Genomic DNA, 12,439 nt, shown 5'->3' with positions numbered 1-12,439 from the left:
GCATGTTAATTATTAGCTATAGCTACAAGCAGGCTTTTTCAATACAACGTCTGAATGCAGTTCGTATTTGCTGTCAATAAAATAGGCCTTTCGGTGCCTCCTTCCAAAGTCCAGCACCTTCATGAAGAACACTATTTGCCTTCTTTATCGTAATCGCTGTATGAGGCATACTGCACAAACATCGTCTGCACCTAACGAGGAAGAAACCATTACAAATTACGAATGCTGTGGGAACCTAGAATGTTTAGTATCTGTTGAAAAATCATCTGCCTTTCTCACTGGCAACTAACAACAAACCAGAAAAGTTGTAAGTAGATTTGGTTTCACAGGCCTGATACCGGGGGAGCACACTGTTTAATTTTAGAGTGTCTTGCAGGGGGTTTAACTGCCCAAGAGAGCAGATAAGGAATTCCTGGTGACATTTAGTGCTTTGCAACGCAGAAGAAATACGACTCCAAAAAAATCCTGTCGAGGCTGTTTGGCCTTGCCTTGCTCACTTCGGCTGCAGGACATCACTGATGCCAGAAAGCTGATACCTGTGGAATGCCAGCAGTTCCCTGTTGGTAAGTTAAGGTTTCGGGAACAGTGTTGGTACAGCTTGCAGAGTGACGCTGCGTGTTCTGGCCTGGAAATGGAGCTGCTCTGCCTCCTGCTAATCTTGGGTGTCTCGGCTGTGAGTGATGATGGGAACACCCAGCTCCTCAGAGCTGCCAGAGCACACACCACTAAAGCGGAGGGAAGCTGGCCGTAGCCCTTCCGTGGTAAAAGGCAGGGGAAAGCAGGTTCAGAAGCATACGTGGAACACTGCACCGCGGCTTTAAAAGCTGTTCCAGGGGTCTTCCAGTTAGAAAAGTTTAGGCGGGCAATGATCCTAACGAAATGTTGATGTGAAAGGAGCAAACGCAGAAGCGCGGGGCTGGCTGACAGCGCACCCCGAGAGCAGCAGCGGCGAAAGGGCTCCGCCAGCCCCGCCCCGGCCCCCAGCAGCCGGCACCGGCCGCGGGAGCTGCTGCGGCCGCCGGCAGGTCGGCGCTCCGCCGCGGGGGCAATGCGGGGCGGCCGAGGCAGGCGGGCGCAGAGCCGGGGCCCCCCTCCCGGCAGACGGGACCGGCTGAGAAAAGCCGGGGGGCGAGGCCGCCGTGGCGGCCCCGCCGCGGTGACTCAGCGGCGGGGAGTACCGGCCCGCAACCGGTATTTCCTGTTCCCCCGCCCGCCGCCGGCGTGTGTGTGCGTGTGACCGCGGGCCGGGGGCAGCTGGGCCAAGCCACCCCTGAACCTGGGGGGGGCGGCAGCAGGGGTACCCGCGCCTGGGCGGGGGGCAGCAGGTGTACCCGCGCCTGCGGAGGGGGCGCGCTGCCCGCCGCCCGCCCCGTCCGGCCGCCGCCCCTCCTCTTCCCTCCCCTCCCCTCCCCTCCCCTGCCCTCCCCTCCTCTCCGCCGCCCCACCTGGGGGCGAGGCCGGCACCTGCGGCGGGAACTCGCCCCGGTGCGGCCGCGCTGCCCCGCCCTCAGGAAATCGCCCGACGCGGCGGGAGCGGCCGCAGCCGACCCGCACCCGGCCTTGGCCTCGGTGCCGCCCTCGCCCTCGCCCTCGGAGTCCGACTCGGCGCCGCCGTCGCAGCCCGCTCCGGGCGGCGGGGCAGGGCGGAGGGCGGGGTGGGGCGCGCAGTCCCAGCGCCGGGCCGCCTCCCGGGACCTCTGCGCCCGCAGCCGGACGCCGCCGCCGCACCGGGGCTGCCTCCGCGAGCAGGCGAGTATCCCCGCGGGGGGCGGGCTGGGCTGGGCTGGGCTGGGCTGCCGCCGCCTCCCCCTCCCCGCTGCTCCCCTTTCCTCGGGCAGGTGCGGCGCGCCGCCGCCCCCCGTCGCCCCCCGTCCGGTGCCGCCGCCGCCGCCGCCGCCCGCGCCAGGGGCCGCGCTACGGGGAAGAGCGGCGCGACTTCTCCCTGCCCTCCTTCGTGCGCTTTGGGTTCCCCCCCCCGTTCCTCGGGCGCACTCTGCCGCCTTTGTCCGCGGGGGCCGGGGCGGGGGCTGCGCTCCCGCCGCGGGGGACCCCCGGCCCGGCCCGGCCCCGCTCCCGCCGCGCACCTGGGGCGCGCGAGCAGCCGGGGTCGGGTCGGGGATCGGCTTTTCCCTAACGGGATTAAGCGGCTCTCGGTGACTTTTTCCGTGCTAAGTACTTTCCGGGAGAGTGCGATACTACGTGGGAAGCGGGAGAGATGTCGGCGATGAATCAGGGGTTTGTTTACCCGGGTTTCTTCCCCTTGGGAGGGGCGGGTCCCCCGACGGGCGCACGCCTGTGACGGCGGGGGCTTGAGCTGCCTTTGTTACACACAGAATTCCTGAAATCTTTATGTTGGCACATCCCGAGCGGATTCCAGCCGTGCCTTGGGCTTTGGCTAACTGGGTCAGGGGAAGTTTCAAGTTAACAGGGAGCTGTAAAACAAAGGAACAGGCAGTTCCAGGAGCCAAATGCTTGATGGCCCTGTTAAAGTGCCTTGGCGTCGGCCTTGTTTGCGGTGCTGGAGCCCAGGTACGTTAGATCTGCATCGTGGAGTGTCAAGGTTGATCTACCAGTGGCATGCGCTTGCTTTATTAGACAGCTCTGCCCTTGCTTTCCCCCTCCTTGAAAGCTGTTTCCTCTGCATTTTTTTCCAGGATGAAAAAGTACGTGCTGTCTGAACATACTTGTGTAAGACTCACCTTTCAGATTGGTTATCTGAAAACTTCCATACCTCCAATGTTGCTTTCTAACAGTTACTCACTTAAAACAGCTGGAATCTCTGAATAATCTGCTCCTTAGTTTGAATTTATAAACCGGTTGTCCCGTCCAGTCCCTCACACTGGTGTCGAATCCAACAGCTAGGACAGTATTTGAAAGCTCTCAGCCCCACAGCTGTGCTCCAGCAGAGGCCACCAAAGGTCTGCTTTGTTTTAACCTTTGGGTGTAATTGTCAAGGTGGGATGGTTTGAAACAAAATGACTTACCTTTTCTTTTGCTCAGCAGAGTTTTATTTTAAAGGTTTAGGACTGTGATTCAGCTGTGGCTCAGAGAAAAGAAAAGAAAACAAACACGTCCTATGACTGGTAAAGTTGCTTCCTTTGTTTCTGAAGCATTCGTACTTTAAGGATCCATCTGTAAGCTCTTCCAGGCAGTGACCCTTGTCAGGATCCCTGAGGTCTGCATGGCAAGGATCAGGTACTGGAAAGCATGGGAAGTTTGCTTGTGTAGATTGATATTCATTGATAGATCATCCGGCTGCCTGAGGAGACTTGGAAATGCTTTGCATGTAGTAGGCATGTGTGTGCCATTTAGACGTGGTCGGTAAGATTTATACTTGGTATAACCTAGTGCTTATGAGGGCTTTAATCAGGCTTCTGAGGAAGCTTTCTGCATGTGTTTGACTTTTAGGTGAGTTTACTGTTATAATTGCTTCCAGACTGTCACATGCAAACATCTTCTTATGCCCTAAACATTGCATTCAAGTAGCGGCAGTGACTCCTCTTCCCTTTGCAAAAGGAAGTCGCTATGGATTGGAGAAACTGCATCTAACTTTAATTGCGTTCTGCATTGCCCTGTATCGCAATATCAGTAGCTGCTGCTGTGCTCAGTGCCTCTATCCTGGGTTTTTGTGAGGCTAAAGATGAGTACTGGGAATTATGCAGTGGGGTTAGGATGATCCCAATACTTTGCATGAACTATAATCTCAACAGAGCTCTTCAGAATGAAGCATCGAAGTAATTAAGTGTCTGATACTTTTTTGATTGCTTAATCCCCCCTTTCCTGGTTCAGTGTCTTCTAAGGACAACCAGGAAATCTTCCTTAGCGATTAAAATAATGTTTAGGCACTGACATAGTTCACCAAATGGGATGTGTTTTACCTTTTTAAAACCTAGATGCTTAAAAGCATCAGAAAGTTCCTGGATCATAGTAATCCTCAGCTGGGGAATGGCCTAATATTCCAGGGCTACTTCAAAGCTGCATTTAATTTAGAGCAAATTTAGATGATAGCATTTGTGTGTGTGTGTGTTTTAACAGTTACCAACATTGTCTGTCTCCAGAACTTCCCTGTAGGGTAAAGGAAATCTCTTGTTACAAGACTGTTCTCTTTTAATTGCTGAAATAACAGTATTTACATTCTCAAGGACAGTGTAACTTTTGTCATGCCTTGGCTGCATCAGTTTCATCCTATTGTAGTAGTCCTGGAACCGGTCATTCTGTTAACAGGGAAAAGAAAGCACTGACATGGTGTAACAGCTACAGTTTGAGGTTAGAGATTTTTCATGTCTGGTTTGTTTTCAAACAGGTATGAAAATACTCATCGCTGGGGAAAAAAGGAATTTATTAAATCTGACAACTGATCCTTGACATCAGCTGCGTAAGGCCTATGAATCTTAATCCCAAATTGCAGTGAATTTCTGTGAACTTCAGAAGACTCCTCAAAAATGAGACTATCTTTTTGTAAAACAAACATTTATGGCAATAAGGATATAGGGCATAATTTTTAGGCCTATCTTCTAATATATGGATCTTGCCATAGTGAGGAAAGTTTGCAAATGGTGAGTTACCTACAAAGACTGCAGCACCAAAGTGAGTATGACTGGTTTTGCACGGCCATGCTGACATATGCACACCAGTGCATGTCGTCCTTTACAGTTAAAGGTTTGGTTTCAGTCCCGTTACCAAGTACTCTAAGTTGTTTGGGAATCTGCAGAGAAGTACTTGGTTTAATTTCTACACAGATTTCTCTCCCAGATGCTTTTGTCGTAATAGAGCTGTTCAACCACGGGGTGGTTTTCTCAATTATCCGAACCTATCGTCTTCCTCAGGAAGAGCAGCACTGAGTTAGTTCCTTATGTCTGCTCCCTTGTAAAGTGTGCTTACTTCTTGTCCCCAGAGTGTCTGGAGCCTTCTGTTGCCCTTTGACAGTCTTTTACCAGTACTAGGGTTATCCTAGTCCCACTTCAGAAAGTAATTTTTTTTTCCCCCCCCAAACATGTAAATTGTGATTTAGAACTTGCCACTTTTTTTTTTTAACCAAACAAAGCCTGTATTTAACAGTAGAGGACTGACGTTATTTTTTACTTAAATATTACATAATTAACACAGGTACTGAGTGCAGGATGGGAATTAATCAGCTTCATCCAGTAGTGAAGACACTCCAGGTCACTTCACAACTTAAACTACTGTTTGGGTTGTTTTTTAGTTGTTTTGTTATTGTTGGTTTTTGTTTTCTTTTAAATCAGATTATTGCTTTTTGAAAGTGCATGTTTCTAGGGAGTATTGTAGATTTCTGTTTCAAATGAGAATACAGACTGTGGCAACTCCTTTCTGTCCAGCGTTAGATGACTCTTGTAGTTGTGAACGTATTTAGGGTGTTTATGATCCAAGCCTAGTAATGACAGAGTGAGCTGTGGGAGCTCTGGTCTGGTATCTTGTACGGCATCTGCCCTGGTGTGTATTCATCAGCTACAGGCTTTGTTTTTAGGAAACATGAGCTACCCAAGTCTTCCTGAATTTAGGTCAGCATTGTCATTGTGTATCTGAGTGTTGACCTCAGATACCCATGGTTCCTAATCTAGGAAGAAAATGAAACTCATTAGTGCTGTGTTTTCATATGTATAACATGAAAACGACAGACAAAAAAAATACTGTGTGATGCAATAGTAGGGCCAGTAAGAAGTGTGCAAGGAAAAATATAAATCCCCTTTTGTTCTGATTTTTCCCAATGCCCACTCCCTTTCCATGCTGTTGTCTTTGCTTCTGTTCTGCATCAGCAATCCAGAACTGCTTTTGAGAAATTTCTTTTTATTTCTTAAAGGTATGCAGATTATCTCGGGTGTGGTCTTTATACGAGTGAAATGTCACATTTAGGATGTCTAGTTAGGTGTGGGTATGTTTTCATTAAGTTAGGCATGAGTTCAGATATTTTGGACCACTTTGGTTTTTCCCTCAGATTGGCTCAGTAACACCTCTCCCAAAAGCGTTTTGTTATCACTACTCTGTCATACCAAACTAATTCTTTAACATCAGCCTGCATTGTATTGATAAACTGCCAGTACTCAACAATGTTTGACTTAATCTAAACCAAGCTTTCACATATTTGTTCAAGTTATTTGTTATTTGCTTTGCCATGTTAGTCTTCCCCCTGGCCCCCCACCCCCAGCATTAGAGAAAACCCATAAATCTCTTCTGCACGTCACTGTTAACAGCAAGGCTGTCTGTAGTCCGGGTTGCTCTCTCTATTCTAACATCTGCTTCATCATCTAGCTCTGCTTAATAGCCAGCAGATTTGACTGCTGGTGTCTCTAGCCTCCTTAGCACAACTTCGTGTAAGCTGATTCTGAGAATCTCCAGGAACATATGGACTGTTCAGGCAAGGGCCGATCTCTAAGGAGGGGCCAAAAGCAACTGCAATCCGTGAAGCTGCGTGAAAGAAGTTTCCAGGTCCTCCTCTTCTCCTTCCAAGAAACCATTCGCGCCACCAATCTGATCCTTGATGCTCCTTTGCCTCGAGATTGTTGCAACAGATCAAGCTTTACATATGCGTTGATTGTTTTTCAAGCTATTTCTTAGCTATATCACCTAAACAAAGCACACACATGTTCTGGAAGTTAACGATTGTCTGTCATAGTTGCTCTTGTCACCTGAGAAAAAGCATGTAGTAAGAGACCTTTGTTTGTTTGCTCTCTTCATGAGAGAATTCTTTGGTCTGTAGGTGTTACAGAGATTTTTGTTGAGAGATGAGAAAGAAAAGAATTTTGTCTCTTTCCAAAGATGGAAAGTAATTTGTGGCTACGTTGGGCAGTGGTTTTCTCCTTTGTAAAGAGGAGGTTTTCTCCTTTGTAAAGACTTGTAAAGTCTCTCTGACGTGACTAAAGATGTGATCGTGCTCTGTCATCAGTTTTTACATGAAGTATGCTCTACATCTAATTAAGGGAATATGACTCTCTTTTCATCTGTCAAGGATTAGAGCAAAAGGAAGCTTTCACTTTGATCTCATAAATGTTTCTTTAGTGCCGAAAAGAGCTTCTGTCATTCTTTCTTCATTCCCTGAAATACGTCTTCCCAAACCATCCACTGCAATTGAGTCTACAGTTTTTACGATGTGAATGAAAATAAGAAAACTTCAGAACTGCTTTTGCAAAAGTCATCTGTAGAATTTCAGCCAGGTTGAAATCACTGCCCCAAGACTGAAACTTCCCCCCCCCACACACTCTGTTTCAGCTAAGGAAGCACAGAAAAGAGTAGGGGACTTTAGAACAGATAAAGAAAAGCTGACAGTTTTCTTGGAGTCCTCTTTCCTTATAGCCACTGTCGCTTGGTAACGCTATGACAAGTGCTCCAAGCCTTTTGGTACATTGCCAGAATGCACTATATCAGTTTGATAGAAATGCATGTTATTGGATTTTCTTTGTTTTGTAAACTGATTAGTAATTAATGTGAGAGATCCAAAGGGAGAAGGTTAGCAGAAAACGCGAGTATAGTGAATAAGCAACAAATCTTTTTAGCTGAACTGTGAGACGGTTTCTTGCTGTTATCTTTTTGGATATGGTTGAGGAACATGAGTTCCTGAAGTTGACGCAAATATTTTTTTTTTAGCGGCTTAATTCTTAGATTATGTTTGTTCACTTGTGTGTTCCCAGTTAGGAAAATTGTGCTTTGTTCTTTCCAATAAAACTTGGTGTTCATTCTTCCTGAAAAAAAATAAAAAGCCAGAAGAGGGGAGTGGATGATAATTCCCCAACAGGAAACAATGGATGAAGGAATGTTTTAGACCTTTTGTTTGCTCTGCAAAAGCCATCCTTCACTAACAATGGATGTACTAGCAGCTTTGAATTTGTTTTTTCAAATAAAGTTGAAGGAAGTTGATAAACTGAGTCAGTCTTACTCCCTCTAGTTATCCGGAGATTTCATGAACCATTTAGCCAAAAGCAGTACTTGGGAGTAACTTGTGCTTACTGTGTGAGCTTGGCTTCTCTGTGTACAAGACTAGTTGTGAGTCACCAGTTCTAGTCAGAATTAATTGGCTTTGCCCAAAGAGACAAAAGATGGACCAGAGCTGTACTAAATGTTTTTTAGACTTTGCATAGGACTCTGGCTTTGAAAAGCAGTTTTGGGAAGTTTTTGTAAGAACTGTTTCTTAGATCTATAAGGGGAAAATGTAGCGTTAAAAAGTGTTAAGGGGCAGACAGAAAGAAGTACCAAAACTTGATAGGAGAAACTGTAGCAATACTGATGTTGCTAACAAAGCTCACTTTGAGGGAAGACTGGATTTTATCGAAATGTTTCTGCATTTAAGTAAAATTGAATATTGTCATGGACTACTACAGTCAGAAGGTTCTTAAAAACTGGAATATTCAAAAAACTGCACGCTTCTTATCTTGTCTTTGCTAGTCAGTACTGCCTTTGCAATGGAGCTGCCAAAGCTATCGGAAGTCAGGATGCATGCAGGCTTAATGACATTAGCTGTGCTTGCAGACTTCTAGTAGTACTTTGCTTTTCTAAGCTTCTTAATACTTTGTATACAGATGTTTGAAGTTGTAGTTAAGACCTGGATAAGTAATTCTTTGCTTAATTTAATTTCTGTGTTTTTAATATATTAATCAATTTCCTTAATACATCACCAACTTTCAGACTGCATATTCCTTACGTATCCACATGCAACTAGGTAGGTGAAAACTAATTTTTTCCCTTTGACAGTTGTTTGTAGTGGTATTCCCTGAATCTAAAAAATGCTTAATTTTATTTTGCTCTTCTAAGATCAGTCCTACGGATTACTGTTTAGTAATAACTTGAGAGACTTCAGTGTGTTCATGTGTTAACATAACCTACAAATCTGGCTGAATATTAAATACCAAATATGGGTAACACCAGATTGTAAGTAATACAGCACCTGGCAATGGTTATATGAATCTTGTTGTTAAGAGCTGAATAGTTTACAGTATAAGTAATGAAAACTTGTGGTTCTAAATAAGTAGCATGCAATACGAAGTCACCCCAACAGAAGGACAGACATGTCTATTAATACTAAGGAATAACTAAAATGTGCAGTTTACAGAGGAAGTCGTAGCTGAAGTCTTCAGTCTTCCTGTCCCATCTGTTCTTTTTACATTTTCATATTACTGCATAAATATATAGTATTTATATATAATTCTATATAAAACTTTCATATCTTACTATCTTAGTATCTAAGTAGCATTACAACAGCATTTCCTTAGTCTTTTTGCAATCAAGTACATCTTTTTTTAATACTGCAATTTGGCAGTGCTGCAGCACGTCCAAAATGTCACTGTTACTTCAACATGCACCTCTGTGTCCACCTTTGTAGTTAGTACCTGAGGTCTTTGGCATGCAGCTACTTAACCTGATGGCTAGAACAATTTTGACATGGAAAGTGGCTCCTGGCATTGTGTGAGGCACATTTGAATGACTAGCAGGTATCATAATGGGACTCTTTCGCTTTCTTAATTCCATACAAGTCATGTAAGGAAATATTTCTCCATGCCTTTACGAACAGATCAGATAATCCCTTATAACACTTCAAATACACAGAGCTTTGTGGTGCTGAGAGGAAAAGTTGAAGCAAAAGCTATTTTTGTCTGTCACAGTGTCTAAAACAGTCTCAAGTTTACTGTGGAGATCTCCCTTATTCCCTGGATGGATTTGACAGAGAAGTTACCTAGTGCTCCATTAGTACTTGAAAGATTATAGACAGCAGAGATTTAGTAAAGGATTAGTCAACTGGAGAGTGTGCATTATCCGGCCAGGCTTAGAACCGTGATTGTCTCTTCAATCATTTTCATTAGTGTCTTATTCAAAGATCGAATTATGTAACAATGACGTTTCAGGGGAATCTGGTAGGAGTTTTTCTTTTCTCTCTCCTGCTAACTCTTCAAGCCTGGGAGAGGGGAAAAAGCACTATTTTTATGCTTCAAACTCACAGCATGTTTTGAAAAGCAGCAATTCAGATAAGTGAAGAGGCATGGCTTCAGTTGCAGCATCTGTGTTTGGATGATAATTTAGCGTGGTGGAACTCTTGAGAGGCAGGATGCGGTACAAGAAATATATAACTATTTTAGAAGCAGCAATAGGTATTACTCCCCTGAACAAGAGGGAGCTGCTTCCTGAGGGTAGACATGCAAATCTGTGGCAACATCCAGGGTAAGTGTTAAAAAGCAATCAGTGAGTAACTGTGGGAAAACCTGTGCTCACCTTGAATCAAGCAATTTTAAAACTTGTTATCAGAAAAGGGGAGAGTCATTCATAAAACAGGTAATCTTTTTTTTTTTTTTTTGTACCTTCCAAATGGTGTACCTTCTGCAGTTGTAGTTAAACTTTGTGGTTTCATTACGGATTTCTGTGTACTACTTGTCCTTGGCTAGTAGAATAAGTAGGAGAAGGTGTTATTTCTAAATCAGGAGTTTGCTGAAGGACAGAGAGGATAAACAGGTGTATACTTATCAGAATGAAAATTAAGTGGTTGGTTTGTGTTTATTTTTACTACTAAGCTGATGTGTCTAAGTTTGTGTTCCCCCTCCCTCCCCATTTAAAAATATACATATTTTAGTTTTATCCATGAGAGAACTAGCAGCTTCTAAAAGTGGAAAAGAAAAACACTTTTCTCTGTGTGTGCAACTTTCCTTGTCTGCTAGGAAGCAAGGGTTCATCATACTTAGGAATACTGTTTCCCTGAAGGGAAGTTTAGTTATTAAAAGAGAAGGCAATTAAGGCTATTAATGTTAAAAATGTGAAATAACGAGCATTCTGGTTTTGTTAAAAACCATCCAGGCTGCTTTTTTGTACCACACAACTTGGGTATTAGGCTTCAGAAAATTCTTTCTGCTCATAACTGTTTCCCTCAAAAACTTACGGTGTGTGTGAAAGGGGATTGTCGTTCTCTCCCACCTTCCCCTATGTGAGTATCATCAATGGATGGGTGTCTTCACAGCCCTCTACTCTCTCCTGGTTTTGTTACACATTAGAATGCTGTCACCTTGTTTCAGACATTGCAGAGGAGTGCAAAATGTGAGCGGCTTTTGTTCAAGAGCAATTAATATGTTTGTACTGGTTTGGAATAGTTTTGTGTAAGCAAGACTTCAAAGTAAAGCTTGGAGTAAAACTGTGACTGTTTGGCTATACCTGAACTCAGATTTATCCCCTAATTTTTCCACAAGAGCACATCCTCCAGTGGTGGTAGCAACAGTAAAAACAATTAAAATACAGTGCACCATATGATATTTTGTTGTTGTTGTTGTTGCATCACCAAAACCACACAAACTTGTCTAGAAAATATGCTGATGCCAACAGTTTCCAGCCTCTTATCAACATAAGTATTCTTCCAGTTGGTCCTAAGTTTCTGGTATCGTGTTAATGAGTGCTTGTAGGGCTTTTTCTGCCCATTAAAAAGCCCATAAAAAATCTGCCCATAAAAATCTGCCCATTAAAAGGGGTTCTCAGTACAATGTATCTGGACACAGCACAGTGGAGTGTCCTAGACTGTGACTTCCTTTGATTGTTTCATCTAAGTTATCTGTGTGCCAATCTCTTTGAATTTTGCAGCAACTCTTTACATGTTGATAAAACAGTGCATGATTGCTCTTGATACTTTGAGAAGCTGCGTTGGAAAGTAATGGTACATTCTTGCAGAATTCCTCTTTGTTTTCAAGTAGATTTGTTTGGCCAGAGTCACAGCTTGAAACAAGCCATCTAAAAATGAAACTTGCTAACTTTAGAATCCATTATTTTTTGTTTTGTGACTGGGACTGCTTGGCTTTCATCTACCTAAACACATCTGAGTGTTAGTCAGTATCAAAGTGCAAAAGACACTACCCTGTTAATATTTGTTTTTATTTCCAGCATTCTTAATCAGGCATCTCCCTCCTTTCAGGGAGAGGTTTAGTAGATGCGATTGTTGTACACGCTTGGAATTCCAAACTGGTTAAGATGTATTTCGATTATGTTTGGATTTGCCATTCCAACAGTTTCATAAAAGCAGAAAAGCTGTTGTCATTGGACTGTAATAGGGATCCCTTTTATGTTTTCATTAAAACTTTCAGGGAGCTAAAGATTGCTAACCAGCAATTGCGGCAAAGTGAACTGTGAGTTGAAGAAAAAAGCGCTGTTCTTTTTGTAGCTGCAGACTGCTTATTCTATACAACTGGCATAAGCAAATCAATACCTCACTTTGCTAACATCAGCTTATCACTCAGCTTCTAGAGGTACCCTGTCACATTCTTATAAAAAAGGTGTTTTAAAAGTGTGTGTGTGTATATAGTGGGGGGAAAAAAGCACCATAATGAGATGGTTGCCAAAACCTGATAACTGAGTGTAGGATATAGAGGTCCTCATCTATTGTCTCCTCACTGCACAAAATCAGGTGCATGCTTGACTCAAATACTTCCTTTATTTATCTTAAACATCTCCTAAAATAAAAATTAGC

At 44.2% G+C, this 12,439-nt stretch overlaps 1 protein-coding gene across 7 annotated transcripts in view; it reads left to right on the top strand.

Annotated features, from left to right (window-relative positions):
• The first annotated feature begins 546 nt into the window (after positions 1-546).
• TJP2 (tight junction protein 2) overlaps positions 547-12,439 on the top strand; it is a 68,545-nt gene continuing 56,652 nt past the window's right edge. For 2 of the 7 annotated variants that reach the window (XM_075526215.1, XM_075526211.1), the window contains exon 1: positions 1,403-1,749. Coding sequence is in view for 1 of the 7 variants with exons in the window: in XM_075526208.1 (XP_075382323.1) it covers positions 3,182-3,195 (14 nt within the window). In the remaining 6 variants the exon portion in view is untranslated. Of the gene's footprint in view, positions 564-1,402; positions 1,750-2,421; positions 2,530-2,782; positions 2,919-3,117; positions 3,196-12,439 lie in introns of those variants that run through there. The other 5 variants (XM_075526207.1, XM_075526213.1, XM_075526212.1 and 2 more) reach the window with 5 other exon arrangements.

The sequence above is a fragment of the Mycteria americana genome, chromosome Z (genome assembly GCF_035582795.1).
Source record: "Mycteria americana isolate JAX WOST 10 ecotype Jacksonville Zoo and Gardens chromosome Z, USCA_MyAme_1.0, whole genome shotgun sequence".
In the NCBI taxonomy this organism is placed as follows: domain Eukaryota; kingdom Metazoa; phylum Chordata; class Aves; order Ciconiiformes; family Ciconiidae; genus Mycteria; species Mycteria americana.
The sequence above is the reverse complement of the archived record's forward strand: the minus strand, read 5'-3'. Positions and strand labels throughout refer to the sequence as shown.